The sequence below is a fragment of the Peromyscus maniculatus genome, chromosome 5 (genome assembly GCF_049852395.1).
Source record: "Peromyscus maniculatus bairdii isolate BWxNUB_F1_BW_parent chromosome 5, HU_Pman_BW_mat_3.1, whole genome shotgun sequence".
NCBI classification, from domain to species: Eukaryota; Metazoa; Chordata; class Mammalia; order Rodentia; family Cricetidae; genus Peromyscus; species Peromyscus maniculatus.
Genome location: NC_134856.1, coordinates 96,289,103 through 96,306,983, shown reverse-complemented (window position 1 = coordinate 96,306,983; position 17,881 = coordinate 96,289,103). Strand labels below are relative to the sequence as shown.

Here is a 17,881-nt window from a genome sequence, read left to right as displayed (position 1 = left end):
CTGCATGATTCCATAAACAGATACTTAAGAGTAGTTAGCATCACAGACCCCAAAATACTATGGCAGTTATGAGCACTAGGGGGAGAGGCAAAGAGGTTAGATGGGTATACAGCTTTGTTTTTATAATATGAAAAAACCATGGAGATAAATATTTGTGATGGCTGTACAATATTTGCACACAAGTAATGCTTCTGAACAACATACTTAAAATGATCGATAAGCAAACTGAAAGCTATATGTACTTTACCACCATACACAGATGAAATAAAAGTGCACATCACATGCCTCTGCCTTATTCCATATCTTCCAGTCAAGCAATAGTTCCTGCAATAGGTTAACATCTTGGATTATAGCATGAGACTCAACATCCAACTTGAACTCTCCATGCTCATTGATGTAGATAATGTCTTCACCACAGCAACCTTCAAGAAGGGTCTACAGAAAATTAACATTAATGTAAAATGCAGTAATAACTGGATTACCATGGATAACCAAATAACTCACCATAAATATCAAGTTTTCCATCTTAGCAATCATAACATCAAATTTAAAGGAAAACTAGTAAGGAATTAAATGTTTCTCCAAATATCTACTTTATAAAACAATTCAACTTAGCAGTAAATCATAAATTTTCAAATAGTTATGATTTCTTGGTTTCAAACACAGGGTAAATCCACCTACAACTCATCCTTACTCTTCATTTCTTGCAACGCTAGGGATGGAACCTGGGGATTATACATTACAGACAAGCGCTCTATCACTGAGCAAATCTCCAGCCCTTGATTTATTCTTATTGGTCTGAGTTCAAGTTCCAGTGTAAATTTTCATATTTTAGACTTCTTAATCCTCCCAATAACTTCATGAGGTATAAATGATTGCAGAAGCTAAGGCTCCCATGGGTGATTTTAGCCCTTGGGTTTTTAATTTTTTTTATTTAGTGTGCTCTATGTATGGGGAGTGTACATGAGTGCAGTTGCCTTAAAGACCACAAGAGGGCATGCTTATTCATAAGATGGAAATTCATACCTGTACTACAAATCTGTTCAAAAGCCCATGGCTCAGGAGGCTATAGGGCATGGGGGAACATACTATTGTTGTTATGCTAAATGGCCATGTTATCAAACTGTCATCTAAGTACTTATGTTTATACTCATAGATTTCTGTTGCTTTCAATCTTGATCAGAGAGGATTCTTTTTGCAGTGCTTAATGCAGACTTCTAACTAGTCAAAGTGATAAGAACAAGTGAATACGAATGTTCGGCACTGAATAGGATACCCATATCCACCTCCTTGCTCCCAAGAGTCAGGGAACATCAAAGAAGATGGGAAGGAAGGAATATAAGAGCTGGAAAATGGGGAGGAGTGCTGTGAGACGCTGTCTTCTGGATATGACAAGGCTTTCGCACATATGAACTTGCAGCAGCAGCAGCAGCAGCACAAAATCAAGTCATTCAAAAGTGCAGCATGGATGGGGGAGGGGTTCATGAACCATTACCACCACTGCCACCTAGCTTAGGAGAAAAGAGTGTAAATTTCTTGAGGGTGTGGGTATTGATAGGTTTTCCATTCTTCAGTAGATGGCTCCACACCCATGTGCACACAGGCAGTACTAATTGGACCCACTAGGTTAGATAGAGGTTTTTAAAGAGCAGGAGGATGAAAGACCATATGTGTCAGAAAACCCAAGTAGGCTGCTTGCAGACCTTTCCCCCTCTTTCTGTTCCCCTAGACCCAATCCCCCAGTCTCATCCTGAGAGCTATAAAAGAACACACATCTCCTGTGGATTCCCACGGACCACTATCCTCCCTTCCCCCATTCATGGCTATATCCCATCCCCCAACTCCAGTAGGCACCCCTTGCTAAACTACAGACCACTCTAGACAGAAAACCAGGTAGGCTGCCCACAGACTTTCTCCTTTCTGTTCACCAGACCCAATCCTTAGTCCCAACACCAGCGCTGCAAGAGTACACCAGCTACAGCCCCCCCCCCCCCCCCGTGCTGCCCACATCTCCTGTGGATCCCACAAACCATCCCCTCCAAACCTTCCTCCTCCCACTCACTGTTTTGTCCCAGACCCCAAACCCAGAAGGTACCCCCTTCTAACCCAAGGGCTGCTCCCACCAAGGCAACAAGAAGGCTGAAGGCAGACCCACAGCTCTCCTACTGCTCCTGAGATCCAATACTTCCTATATCATGCCTAGCTTTGTAGCTGGAAATCTGCTGTGCTCTCTCTTTCCTCTCTCACCTCATGCCCAAGGAATTACAAAGACCTTCTCTTCCAATTTTCCTTCCCTTCCACCAATTCATCCCAGCATCCCAGCCTCCAATACCAGCAGGCATTCCCCATGAACACACCAGTTGAATAGGCCAGGAAAACAGACAACACACAGCTCTCATACTCTTAGGAAATCCAGAGAGAATAGAAACCAAGGCACAATACACCCACCCAACACAGACAAATCCAGAAATCAGCACCTAGATCTTTAATCATCCCAAACGCAGATGCCAAGACCCCAGTGTAAAAACACAACCAACAACCAGGCCATATGTCCCACTAGAGCCCAGCTATCCTATCACAGCAGGCTCTGAATACTCCAACATAGATGAAACACAAGAAAAAGACCCGACAACAGCTTTTATGAAGATGATAGAGGTCCTTCAAGAGGAAATTAATAAATCCCTTCAAGAAAACACAAACAAACAGGGTAAGAAAATAAATAAAATTGTTGAAGACTTGAACAATAGAATCAATAAAGAAAATGCAAGGCCGGGCAGTGGTGGCGCATGCCTTTAATCCCAGCACTCGGGAGGCAGAGCCAGGCAGATCTCTGTGAGTTCGAGGCCAGCTTGGACTACAGAGTGGGTTCCAGGAAAGGCACAAAGCTACACAGAGAAACCCTGTCTTGAAAAACCAAATAAATAAATAAATAAATAAATAAATAAATAAATAAATAAATAAATAAATAAAAGCAAACTAAGGGAATTCTGGAAATGGAATTCAAACAGGAATTAAAGAGGCAAGCCTTACCAACAGAATACAACGGATGGAAGAGAGAATCACAGGCACTGATGATATGATAGAAGACATGAATTTATTGGTCAAAGAAAATGTTAAATCGAAAAAACTCCTAACACAAAACATCCAGGAAATCTGGGGTACTATGAAAAAAACAAACCTAAGAATAGTAGGTACAGAGAAAGGAGAAGAAACCCATCTCAAAGGCCCAGAGAAGGTTTTCAACACAATCATACAAGAAAATTTTCCTAACCTAAAGAAGGAGATTCCTATAAAAGTACAAGAAACATATAGAACACCAAATAGATTAGACAAGAAAAGAAAATCTCCTCACCCCACAATAATCAAAATACTAAACATACAGAACAAAGAAAGAATATTAAAAGTTATGAGGGAAAAGATCAAGCAACATATAAAGGCAGACTTATTAGAATTACACCTGACTTCTCAATGGAGACTTGAAAAGCCAAAGGGCTTGGAATGATGTTCTACAGATTCAGAGACTACAGATGCCAGCCCAGACTACTATACCCAGCAAAACTTTCAATCATCATAGATGGAAAAAAATAAGATATTCCATGATAAAGTCAAGTTTAAACAGTATCTGTCTACAAATCAAGTCCTACAAATGGTGTTAGAAGAATAACTCCAACCTAAGGAGGTTAACTATACCCATGAACACACAGGAAATTAATACTCTCACACCAGAACAGGATCCATCCTTCTGGGGCATCCAAGCAACATACCTAAACGTCAAGGATAGACATTACCTTTGGGTAAAGTGTTGGAAAGAGATATTCCAAGGAAATGGACCTAAGAAGCATGCTGGTGTAGCTGTTTTAGTATCTAACAAAATAGACTTCAAACCAAAACTAATCAAAAGAGATAGAGAAGAACACTGAATATTCATCAAAGGAAAAATCCACCAAGATGACATTTCAATTATTAACATCTATGCCCCAAACTCAAGGGCACCTAAGTTGGTAGAAGAAACACTACTACAGCTTAAATCACACACTGACCCTCACACACTGATAAAGGGAGACTTCAATACCCCACTATCACTAATGGACAGGTCATCCAGACAAAAACTAAACAGAGATATACTGGAGCTAACAGGTGTTATAAACCAAATGGACCTAACAGATATTTGCAGAACATTTCACCCAAACAAAAAATAATATACTTTCTACTTTGCACCTCATGGTGCAAAACTGAACACATACTTGGACACAAAGCAAATCTCAACAGATACAAGAAAACTGAAATAACTCCCTGTATCCTGACAGACCACCACAGATTAAAGCTGGATATCAACAACAGAAAGCTCACTACTCATGGAAACTGAACAATTCACTACTGAACAAAAAATGAGTCAAGGCAGAAAAAGAAAGAAATTAAAGACCTTCTAGAATTCAATGAAAAATGAACACACAACATACCCAAACTTAGGGGACACAAATAAAGTGGCACTAAGAGGACAGTTCATAGCACTAAGTGACTACATTAAAAAAAAAAAAAACTGGAAAGATTTCATACTAGCAACTTAACAGTACACCTGAAAGCTCTAGAATAAAAAGAAGTAATCACGCCCAAGAGGAGTAGATGGCAAGAAATAACCAAACTGAGGGCTAAAATCAATAAAATAGAAACAAAGAGAATAATACAAAGAATGAATGAAACCAAGAATTGGTTCTTTGAGAAAATCAACAAGAGTGACAAACCCCTAACAAAAGTAACTCAAAGGCAGAGAGAGAATATCCAAATTAACAAAATCAGAAATGAAAAGGGGCACATAACAACAGACACTGAGGAAATCCAGAGAATCATAAGAACATACTTTAAAAACCTGTGCTCCACCAAATTTGAAAAATCTAAAAGAAATGGACAATTTTCTTGATAGGTACCACTTACCAAAGTTAAATCAAGATCAGTTAAACAATTTAAATAGATCTATAACCCCTAGTGAAATAAAAGCAGTCATTAAGTCTCCCAACCAAAAAGAAGCCCAGGGGATAGATAGTTTCAGAATTCTACCAGATTTTCAAAGAAAAATGAATGCCAATACTTTTCAAATTATTCCACAAAATAGGAACACTGCTCATTCATTTTATAAGGTCACAAACCTGACCTCAAACTACAAAATACTCCTGATACCCAAACCACAAAAAGATTCAACAGAGAAAAGAATTATAGACTAATTTCCCTTAAAGACACAGAATACTTGCAAACCGAATCCAAGAACACATCAAAAAGATCATCCACCATGATCAAGTAGGCTTCATCCCAGACATGCAGGGATGGTTCATACACAAAAATCAGTAAACATAATCTACCATATAAACAAACTGAAAGAAAAAAAAAACGCACATGATCATCTCATTGGATGCTAAAAGTCTTTGACAAAATCCAACATCCCTTCATGATAAAAGTCTTGGATAAAGTAGGGATACAAGGAACATACCTCAATATAATAAAGGCAATTTACAGCAAGCCTATAGCCAACATCAAATTAAATGGAGAGAAACTCAAAGCAATCCACTAAAATCAGAAACAAGACAAAGCTGTCCACTCTCTCCATAGCTATTCAATATAGTACTTGAAGTTCTAGGTAGAGCGGTAAGATAACTAAAAGATATCAAAAGAATACAAATTGAAAAGGAAGAAGTCAAAGTATGGTTATCTGCAGATGGTATGATAGTATATATAAGTGACTCTAAAAATCCCACCAAGGAACTCCTATAGCTAATAAACACTTTGAGCAAAGTGGGAAAGAAAGAAAGAGAGAGAGAGAAAGAGAGAAAAAGAAAGAAAGAGAAAAGAAAGAGAGAAAGAGAGAAAAGAGAAAGAGAGAGAGAAAAGAAAGAAAGAGAAAGAGAGTGAAAAGAAAGAGAGAAAGAAAGAGACAGAGAAAGAGAGAGAGAAAGAAAGGAAGCAAGGGAGGGAGGGAGGGAGGGAGGGAGGAAGGAAGGAAGGAACGAAGGAAGGAACGAAGGAAGGAACGAAGGAAGGAACGAAGGAAGGAACGAAGGAAGGAAGGAAAATCAGCATCCCTCCTATATAAAAATGACAAATGGACTGAGAAAGAAGTTAGGGAAGCAATACCTTTCACAATACCCTCAAATAAATAAAATACCTTGGGATAACTCTAACCAAGAAAGTGAAAGACATGTATGATAAAAACTTCAAGTCTTTGAAGAAAGAACTTGAAGAAGATAACAGGAAAAGGAAAGATTTTCCATGTTCTTCGATGGGTAGGATTAACATAGTAAAAATGGCCATACTACCAAAAATATACAGATTCAATGCAATCCCCATCAAAATTCCAACATAATTCTTTACAGATCTTAAGAGGACAATTTTCAACTTCATATGGAAAAAACAAGAACCTCAGAATAGAAAAACAATCCTGGACATTAAAAGAACTGCTGGATGTCCCCACCATTCCCGATTTCAAGTTGTACTACAGAGCTATAGTAATTAAAACAACAACAACAACAAAAAAACATGGTATTGGCATAAAAACTGATGTGTTGATCAATGGAATTGAATTGAAGATGCAGACATAAATCCACATACCTATGGACACCTAATTTTTGATAAATAAGCTAGAAATACACACTAGAAAAAAGACAGCATCTTCAACAAATGGTGCTGGCCAAAATGGATGGCTATATGTGTAAAAGAATCCAAATAGATCCATATTTATCACTCTGCACAAAACTCAAGTCCAAGTAGATCAAAGACCTCAACATAAAACCAAATACACAGAACCTGAGAGAAGAAAAAGTGGGAAATAGCCTCGAAAGCCTCAGAACAGGAAATGATTTTCTGAACAGAACACTGATTTGTTTTAAGACCAAGAAATAATAAATGGGATCTCATGAAACTGAAAGGCTTCTGTAAGGCAAAGGACACAGTCATTTGGACAAGGTCAAGCGGCAGCCTACAGAATGGGAGAAGATTTTTACCAACTCCACATTCAACAGAGGATTGATATCATAAATATATAAGGAACTCAATAAACTAGATTTCAAAAAATCCAAATAATTCAATTAAAAAATGGGGTACAGATCTAAACAGAGAATTCTCAATAGAGGAATCTTAAATGGCTGAGAAACACTTAAAATATTCAACATCCTTAGCCATCAGAGAAATGCAAATCAAAACAACTCTGAAATTCCATCTTATAACCTGTCAGAGTGGCTAAGATCAAAAACACAAGTGACAGCTTATTCTGGTGAGGATGTAGAGCAAGAGGAACACACTTCCATTGCTGGTGGGAGTGCAAACTTTACAGCCATCATGGAAATCAATATGGCAGTTACTTAGAAAGTTGAGAATCTAATCTAGCTACCCCAAGACTCAGCTATATGCCTTTAGACTATACCCAAAGGACACTCCATCCTACCACAAAGACACTTCCTCAATCAAGTTCATAGCAGCTTTATTCATAATAGCCAGAAACTGGAAACAACCTAGATGTCACTCAATAGAAGAATGGATAAAGAAATTATGGTACATTTACACAATGAAGTATTACTCAGCTGTTAAAAAAATGACACCATGAAACTTTCAAGCAAATGGATGGAACTAGAAAAAAAATCATCCTAAGTGAGGTAACCCAGACCCAGAAAGAGAAATATGGTATATACTCACTTATAAGTGAATATTAACTGTTAAGTAAGTGATAACTAAGTTACAATCCAAAGACCCAGTGAGTTTAGGTAAACAGGAGGGTCTGGGGGGGATGGATGCAGAAATCTCCTTGGGAGGGGGGAATGTAAAACAGATTTTACTGGTGGACTAGGGATGGGGATGGGAGCAGGGGTTAGGTGCAAGGGAAGTTAGGGTGCAGAGAGAGAGTGTGGGGAGAGATGGCTGGAACTGGGGGGCACTTGGAGGGGTGTGGAAACATAGTGCAGTGGAAACTTCCTAGAACCTATGAAGGTGACTCCTAGTAATGGGGGATAGAGTCTTAACTGGCCATCGCTTATAGCCAGGTGAGGCTTCCAATGGCAGGACTAGGTTGTATTCAACTGAGTTGTTGGCCAACGGGGTCTCATGGAAATCTCCAAACAACCCAAGATGTTGCTAAGACAAAAGGTTGCTCTCTGCAAAATGACAGTGGGTCCTCATTGACAAGGACAACACCTGCATAACTCATTGAACATGGACAAGTTGAACTGGTGCCTACACAGAGCCCTCCTTACCCTTAAGTTCTAGTCTCTTTAGTATTGGGAAGGCTACCAAAAGAAAAACATGGATACCAACCCATTCACAAAACCTTTGACTTAACAATCTGTCTTGCCTGCATAATATGCTAGTGCAATTGTGGAACAGAACTTGTGGGAATAGCCAACCAATGTCTGATCTGATCTAAGGCCCAGTCCAGAAGGAACCCACATCCAACACTACTTGAGTAACCAAGAACCAGAGAGCAGACAGCCCAGAGACCTAGGATAAAACCAAACATCATTGGTCTAAAAATAAAATAAAATAAATCAATAAAATGACTCTTAATGATATTCTGCTATACTCATAAGTCAGTGCCTTATCCAGTCATCATCAGAGAGGCTTCCTTCGGCAGCAGATGGAAAGAGTTGCAGAGACCCAGAGCCATACATTATGCAGAGAGAGAGAGTTCTAAATTGGAAGACTCCACCAAATCCCTCCCTCAGAGGTCAGGGAATTCCAGGGAAAAGGAAGCTGAAAGGTTTGAGAGCCAGAGGAGATGGAGAAAAGCAGAGAAGAAGGCCCTCTGAATCAACTAAGCAAGGCGCACATGTGCTCACAAAGCTCACTGAAGCAGCAAGCACAGATGCTTACAAGGGTCTGCACCAGGTCCTCTGTGTATATATTATAGCTGTTGGTTTAGTATTTTTATGGGACTCTTGACCGGGAGAACAAATGGGTCTCTGACTCTTGTGCCTACCCTTGGGACTACTCTTTTCCCCCTGTTGGGTTGCCATGTCCAACTAGGATATGATAGTTTTTGCTTCATCTTATATTTTATTTTGTCATGTTTGTTTGTTACCTCAGAAACCTGTTCTTTTATTATGAATCAGAAAGGGAGGATCTGGAAGGGAGGGGAGGTGGGAAGGAAATGGGAGAAGTAGGGGAAGAGGACACTATAATCAGAATATATTATATGAGAGAAGAATCTATTTTCAATAAAAGAAAAAATGTGAAGAAGAAAAGGAGGAAGAAGAAAAGAGCAAGAGGATATGAAGTTTGGAGGAGGTCTTTTTGGGAAGGGGTCCAGGAGAGTTGGAGGGGAAAAGTGGAAAGTGGATATGATCAAAATATATTATGTACATGTATGACATTCTCAAATAACAAATAAAAAACTATTTAACAAAAACTACCCATTAGAGCTGGGGTAATGGCTCAGTTGGTGAAGCATTTACCTCACAAGCATGAGTACTTGAGTTCAAAAACTCTCGTAAGTGTTAGATGTGGCTATGAACACCTATAACAGCACTAAGGCAGGGCAGAGGCCAGAGGATTTAGCCAATCTGAATTGATGAAGTTCAGGTTCGTTGTGAGAGTCCTGTCTCAAAAAAATAAAGATGGAGAGCTAGAGGAAGACACCTGACATCAACGTCTGACCTCCATGAGCATGTACACACACCTGTATGTGCATTCATACATGGTCACACGCTAATAAGTATATTCATATCCTAAGGCCTCCTACACACAAGCATAACAAATAACAACAACAAATCCTAACTGTAGCAATATTGCCTGACTGTAGTAGTACATCTCTGGAGAAATGGAAGTGTGGGAGTGAGATAAACAACTTCATTAGCCCACAGAACAAAGGGCTTGCCTGGAGTACATCTGTGGTCTATTTAGAGCTAAAATTCTTGTAGTTTATTTTCTTCCTTTCCAAAAGTCTTTAGAAAAAATGTAAGTATTCTGGAAAGAATCAGAATACCTTAGTTCGAGTACATATATATTAGTGAGTTTCCTTTATTTACTGGCAACATAAAATAATTATGGAAGATATTGATGAAAGGTGAGTGTCACTGCACAGAAACCATGAGAACAAATTTTGTGAGGGCATACCTTCAAAATGTGAAAGCCAACAATGCATTTCTGTTTGACCAACACTTGATGAATCATAGAAAGTCCATTACAATTTTCCATTTCATGTGCTCTCTGTTGGCTATACTTAATCAAAGACAATATAACCCGCAGTGCTAATGCTTGAGTTTCTTCATAGCCACTGAGTTCAACAACCTGAAAACAAAAAGTAGATGTTTTTCTCTTGATCTCTTAATAGTAAAAATTTAATGTGTGTGATTACCTATAGTAATGTTGTATCAAGCTATTTTTAATGCTTACACTATAACAAGAATTGTGGATAAGCAATACTTAAAGAAAATCATAAATCCCATTCCTTTTAATCTCTCAAATATACTAAAATGAACAGAGGTAACACTGACAGCCTTAGAGATCAGTAGCATCTTACTTATATTTAGTAATCTGAAACAAGATCATAGAACTTGAGTTTTCCATGGTCAATCAAGAAACAGGCTCAAAAACATGATGTGCTGGAGGGAGAGGCATAAAGAAGCTAAGGGTACAATGTACCAGTGACGGCTCCTGTCTAACATAAAGATTAAGGGAAAAATAAAAGCCACATGTTGTGCCTAGTAGTACAGTTCAACCAATGCCTCTGATACCTCTGACTTTTAAGAACCAGGCATGAGAAACCCTGTCTTGAAAACAAAACCAAAACCAAAAAAGCCTGGCTATGGTGGGGCACACCTTTAATCCCAGCACACTGGCGGCAGAGGCAGGCGGATCTCTGTGAGTTCAAGTCCAGCCTGGTCTATACAGTGAGTTCTAGAACAGCCAGGGCTACACAGAGAAACCCTGTCTCAAAAAAACAAAACAAAACCCAAAATAAAACAAAACAAACAAACACACAAAAAAAGAACCAGGCATGACAATCAAGATAAAAGGCAAGGGCAGGACTTAGATTTCTCCTGCACATACATCCACTTCTGATTCCTCTGCTGGTGTAAGGAAGGCTGCACTGAGAAGCCAGCCTGAGGAGAAAGGCAGACTCTGCCTGGAAAGCAGGGATAAGGAAGAACGAGCGCAGGGCACATCCAGAAGGGCAGGGCCTACACTGGAACACCTGAAGAAGGTACATGGGCTAAAAGACAGGCTGCGCATGGAAGACTCTTCGGGAAAATACATTTTATAAGATAAGTACAGGAAGCAGAAGAATATTGAACAAAATTTCTAAATTTTAAATGTGAAAACATACTTTAAAAGTCTACGAGCAAGATCATAAATGTATGTACAATAGAAATCAAATCTCTTTTCTAGGATTCAATTATATTTACCACTTGGATAAATCAAGAAAAACCCAGGGCATACATTTTGAAATTATTATGTAAAAAGAGATCACAAAATACTGATGAGGAGTTAAATGAAAGTTTACTTTTGAAATATCAGTGGAAAAACTGTCCAACTGGATACTAGAGGTGGGGAGAAAAGCAGTGAGAGGATGATAAGGCAGAAACGCGCTAGGATAGGTAAGAGACCAGCAAGATTTACAAAGAAACACAAACTCTAACAACAGATGCTGCATACCCCTTTATTTCAAAATTAGATCAAAAGTGGCCCCATTAAAGGAAGCAAGCTAGTTAAGCACATGCTGTGAAAATCTGATGATGTTTCAGAAGTTATACTTAGGGATCAAATAAAATGACATTATAAGGATAAAGGAAGATCAAAGTTGCTTTAATTAAACAGGGATATAGATGTGAGGAAGTAGAAATTATATGTATAAAAACGAGGTTATTTGTGCCCACATTGTGCTTTTCAGCAATCCTTAAAACAGAAACAATGAAATTATGGATTGTTCATTCTCTATCAGGAAAAATATTCTTCCTGCCTGTAAGTAGCTAAATATGGTTTATTTTTATATGGAGTCAAAGTTTTGTCTCCCTCTTCTTTAAAAAAAGAAAACGTTTTGGGGCTGCAGAGGTGGCTCAATGGTTAAAGGAGCTTGCTGCCTTTCCAGAGGACCTGAGTTTGATTCCCAGCACCCACATCAGGTGACTCATAACTGCCTGTACCGACAGCTCCAGGGACTCTAATGCTCTTCTCTGGCTTACACCAGTATCTACACATATGTGTGAACACACATACACAGACACATGCACATAATGAAAAACCATTTTTAAAAGGAAAAAAACGTTTCTTTCATATCATTAGTATATATGGCATATATTTTCTTTCCAAAGGCAATTACAATCTTCTATTTAACATTTACTTGTTCCAATTATATTTGTGGATAATAGAAAACTTCTAAGATCTTCATAAGTTAAAATAAACCTTAATCATCCTTTGCAGAAAGCTTGGTATCATCTGTAATATGTGATCATTTTTTGTCTCAAGTTTTACATAGTGGAGTACAGCTTTTTTGGTACTCTACAAGAAGCCTTCAATTTATCAATAAAAAAGAGGGGGCTTGTATCCAGACAAAGCTATAATCATGATTCTTACCCTAGCAAAGAGAAAAACAAATACACCAGCCCCACCAATCTCATGCAGAATGCTCTGGATGGTTTTACATTCCGTAGGCCGGAGGCTTTTGAGTTGAGAAGGTTCTAGCAAGATGCTTTGGACTTCCTTTGAGCTGAAGGGTCTTTGAGAGAGCTGAGTTTTCACTTGGCCCTTAAGTCGGATCACAGGCTCATAGATGGTATACTGAGCAGGACAGTAAGTTGTATAAACAACTGACAGACTTTCCTAAAACACAAACATTTTCCTTTAGTGACAAAACAAATTTAAGATGTTAGCTATCAACTAGCAAATAAGCATTTCAACATAAAAAGGTCCTTAAATAGTTTTATTTTTAAAAAGATGGCCACTACACTAAACGAAGATGGACAGAGAAGCACAGCTTCCTCCGACAACAGAAATGACAAGCTAATCAAGCTATGACCAATAACATGAGCCACAGCAGAGGATTCTGACTTTGATACATCCAGAATAAATATGAGAATAAAACAGAAAATACTAGTAACAACTAAGCCTTTTTCTCATTATTCAGAGAATGTTTTAATTACTTCTGTAATCAAATTCACATAGATAAGACTTATATATTTAATACAGGGGAGCTAAGTCTTCTGCCACATTCAGCTTACTTCTGGTACTGTTCTAACTCCTAGACATATGAGGACTCTGGGTTAATTTACTCCAAGTTTTTGTTTTGGATTTGTTCACAGGCTGCCCACTTAGTTAAAAAAGTGTCTCTAAGGGAGCAAAGACTGTAGGAGTCAGAGGAGGTGGAGGACACTAGGAGAACATGACCTACCAAATCAGCTAAGCAGGGCTCATGTTGGCTCGCAGAGACTGAGGCAGCAGGTACAGGGCCTCTGTGTCTGCACCAGGTCCTCTGTGTACGTGTTATGGCTGTCAGCTTGGTGTTCCTGTGGATCTCCTAACAGAGGGAGCAGTGCATCTCTGACTCTTTTGCCTGCTCCTGAGACTCTTTTCCTCCTGTAGGGTTGCCTTGTCCAGCCTCCATATGAGGTCGTTTGCCTTGTCTTATTGTATCTTGTTTTATCCTGTCTGGCTGTTGTCTCTAGGAGGCTGGTCTTTCAAGGAGAGGAAATGGAGGGGGAGTGGATCTAAGGGAGAAGGGAGGTGGAAGGTTGCTAGGAGTGGAGGGAGGAGAAACTGTAATTGGGATATAATGTATGCAAGAAGAATCTATTTTCAATTAAAAAAGTGTCTCTGAATAGATCTTTATTTCAATTATTATTATTATTATTATTATTTATTTCAATTATTATTCACACTGTCAGCATAAGTAAACAAAATCAAGTCAAAACTTCAGTATTTCTCCTTGGAGATAGTAGTTTCAACCAACACTGATCCATGTCAAACTTCTCTGAGCTATTCCTCAAAGAAGTCAGAGAGGATCCTAGGTTTTAGCCACTTACAAGAAGCCACAGCAGTTTAAGCAGTCTCATTAAGCATAGCACATGTCTTATCCATACATAAATTAAACCAGCTACAATCTGGTACAGCTCACAGGTGCTATTAACAAAAATCCCCACCAGTAGGTCCTGAACTCTATACTGATAAGACAAAATAAAAGAATAATGTGAAAAAGCAATAGAGAAAAAAACAGCAATACTTTGAAGGCAAAATTCCCATTTTATACTGATACTAAAGAGTAGTTATCTAAGCCCTGAATATATGCAATTAATTTTGATTTGTGTGTGTGCACATGTACATGTTACAACATGCGTATGGTTTTATTTCTACCTTCACGTGGGTTCCAGGGGTCCAGCTCAGGTCACCAGGCTTGCACAACAAGCCCCTTTACCCACTGAACCATCAATCTCACGGTCCCCTCCTACATGCAATTACAACTAATACTGTAAGTGAGTCTTTGTATTTATTTCTAAGCATGAAGAAGAATGAACTGTGTGATTTTTTTTTAAAAGAGTATATCAGGCTAAAAGTGCTATATTTTCAATGTATCATAAACATTTTTCTTGAAATATTATTTGGTATAAAATAAACTAAGCTGATAAAATTGCTAGATAAATATAATTCCAAGTAAATGAGAATATATACATTTAAAGCATGAAACCAGTTTAACAAGAGATTAAAGTATTTCACATTTTTTAAGGAAAAAACTCTATATTCTAAGAAAAGAAAAGAACAAAATGGAAAACTTTATGACTCTAATTCACTGCTAATTATATACGCCAATGAACACATCTATACAAACCTAATGCAATGTTAAAACTTATAAAACTAAAACTTACAATTAAGAGACCAACATCCACATCTTTCTTGGTCATGAAAAGGTCTCTAATTTGGTCACATCTCAAAATTTCTTTATTAATGTATTTGGAGTAGTCAACCACTGGCTTGCCATATTTACATGGCATTATGGATGTGTAGTTGGGTCCACAAGCATACAGGTAAAAGGCCTCTTGTGAGCCAATCTTAGCTCCTGGATAGCAGAAAAACAAAGCTAGTTATTTAAAACATTTCAAGTAGAATTTTCCACTTATAGCAAGAAGATGAGGTAGGAGTATGAGTATGTTTGTCTGATGGATTCTTTCAGTTGTCCACTATATCTTATAAAACACATAAAGGCTCAATTTCCAAGTGAGTGTAAGGATAACTAACCTATGTCAACTATATAAAGATGAATGGATGTATATAATGTAAACTGGGAAGCTTTTGATAAAATGTCTATTTGTTCCTTAAGACAGTGAATTTTAACTTAACCGAATTTGGTTTTGTTTTGCTTTGTTGTTGTTGTTTTTTTTTTAATAAATGAAAACTTAGAATTTTTTTATGAAAACTATTTCTTGATGCATTTCATTCTAAAGTGAAGTTTGAATTGATACCTTTATGTGCCAGGCTTAATAGTTTTTAAATGGTTTTCACACAAATTTGCTATTTTGAGAGAATGTACTAAAATCATGAATAAAAGAGGGGCTGGAGAGGTGGCTCAGTAGTTAAGAGCACTGACTGCTTTTGCAAAGGATGAAAGCTTACAACCTCCTGTGGCTCCAGCTACAGGGGATCCAACACCTCGTTCTGACCTCTGTAGGCACCAGGCATGTATGTAGTACACAGTCACATAAGCAGGCAAACCACATACACAGAAAATAAGCAAACCTTTAAAAGTCATAAATAAGAGACGACCATTCGAGGTTTACTAGTCATGACAGTGCACTTCCCAAGACTACAAAGTAATGTTGATTATGTATGGGATGAGGTTAGAAGCTACATCTCCACATCATACAGCAATTGTAAAAAAGTGTTTGGCTACAAAATGTTAACAATATCCTGAAAGTGAATCTCAGAATCTTGGAAATACAGTACTAATTAAACATTAGTCAATGTGGAAAGACCAAGATTGCTGTCAGGTTAATTTATGTAGTACATAGTAATTTAAAGAAAAGTTTGGAAATGTTTTATGGGAAAACATACCATTGAAGAGGAGCAAGTTCCCAAGGTCCCATTTTCCAGCTAATTGCAGGAACTCATCTTGGGATGTTAAGCAATGACCAATCATACAAAATGTTTTATTGCTGTCTGATGATAAGCTTGTTTTTCTTGGAAGTACAAAATCCAAGGTGACATCAGTCTTCCTACATTAAAAACAAAATTAAGTTAATGATTTTTGGGAATACCATGAATGCTTAATGAGATGACATTCCTGAACTTTTCTAGATCCTGAAATGTATTGTCATCAATGGGAGAGAAAAGAGGGCAGCCTTCTGTCTCTTGATCAGAGGTGCTGGTGGTCCACAGGTTGAGGACAGTTCCCGGAGATCCTACATGTTGGCCAGAGGAAGCAAACACACATTTGCTAAAAGCTGTCTTTGTCACATGACTCTTACATGTGTGTCTTCCCAGTTCACAGAAATAAAGTAACCATCTCCCCTTAATTTGTCAAAAACTTTCCTGTCTTGGCAATACTTCCTAAGATTTCATATTCCCCATGAGGTGTTGGAATCAGAATTTCAGAATGCCCACAAGTTTTGCTGTCTCTAACCTCTGAAATGCCAGTGTTTTTGTATTTTGTTTTCTAATGCTAATGATTACAGAGATTTTGTTCATTCTCCTCTTTTTCTTTAAATGTTTGTCAAGAATTCTTACATAAAACAGAGCCAGACAAGGTAAGGCTTACTTCATTGCTTGGAGAAACCGCTGAGTGCAAGTCCACCCCTATTTCAGGAATTCCATAAACTCCATAGTAAGGAAACTCCCTGTTAAGGCAAAGTCTAAAATTTGGAAAACGGAGACTTAGCCTACATGGCTAACTCACTTTCAGATATTAAACTTTTTATACATTTATTTTAAAATCTTAGTATCTGATTAATATTTAGTAAATAAATCCAACTATCTTTTTTTTTTTTTTTTTTTTTTTTTTTTGAGACAGGGTTTCTCTGCGTAGCTTTGCGCCTTTCCTGGAGCTCACTTGGTAGCCCAGGCTGGCCTCGAACTCACAGAGATCCGCCTGGCTCTGCCTCCCGAGTGCTGGGATTAAAGGCGTGCGCCACCACCGCCCGGCAAATCCAACTATCTTAATAGTAATATCTTTTAATTTTTAAAATTACATTTATGTATGTACATAAATCTGTGTGTGCATGTGCACACTAAGGTGCACAGAGACGTTTGGAGGAGTTGATTCCCTCAACTGACGTCCAAAATCAAACTTGGTTGTTAGGCTTGGCAGCAAGGATCTTATCCTGCTGAGTCAGCTCACCAGTCCAAATAGGAAAATATGTGTATATAATTATAATTAATTAAAGTAATTATTAGTATATATATATATAAATAAATAATTTGTAATGTATTAGTAATTATTAGCATATATTAATTTAATATAAACAAATAATACCTATAATTGATTAATATATATTAATAAATAAAAGAAAAGAGACAATCTATGACTGTCTCCTTTGTAAGCCAATAAATGGCCACAATTAAAACACTACTGCCACCTAGTGACATTATGATTTACTTTTCTTAAGTGTGAAAGAAAACCTACTGCAAGATGAACATAAAATAAACACAGTAAATATGAAGTGTATCTGTGCCACACACTTCTACTGTGTTTGTGTGACTTTGATGCTAAGAAGCTATTTTCCACTGTCATTATGTGGTTTTTTTGGTTATTTTTGTTTGTTCATTTCTCTAAGGTAGTCTCCCTCTGTAGTCTAGGCTAGCCAGGAACTCACTATGTAGCCTAGGCTGGCCTTGAACTCACAGCAATCCTCCTGCCTCAACTTCTATAGCACTGGAATTACAGGTGTGAGTCATGATGCTTGGCTTGTTATCAAAATGCATT

The 17,881-nt window shown here is 37.9% G+C and overlaps 1 protein-coding gene across 1 annotated transcript in view; it reads right to left on the bottom strand.

Moving 5' to 3' along the window:
* Positions 1–17,881, bottom strand: part of Lyst (lysosomal trafficking regulator) — a 160,881-nt gene that overhangs the window by 83,091 nt on the left and 59,909 nt on the right. Inside the window, exons 15-19 of the mRNA XM_006980155.4 lie at positions 16,015–16,175; positions 14,832–15,022; positions 12,550–12,795; positions 10,090–10,263; positions 286–435 (exon numbers count right to left, since the gene is read on the bottom strand). Of these exons, the coding sequence (XP_006980217.1) occupies positions 286–435; positions 10,090–10,263; positions 12,550–12,795; positions 14,832–15,022; positions 16,015–16,175 (922 nt within the window). The remainder of the gene's footprint in view (positions 1–285; positions 436–10,089; positions 10,264–12,549; positions 12,796–14,831; positions 15,023–16,014; positions 16,176–17,881) is intronic.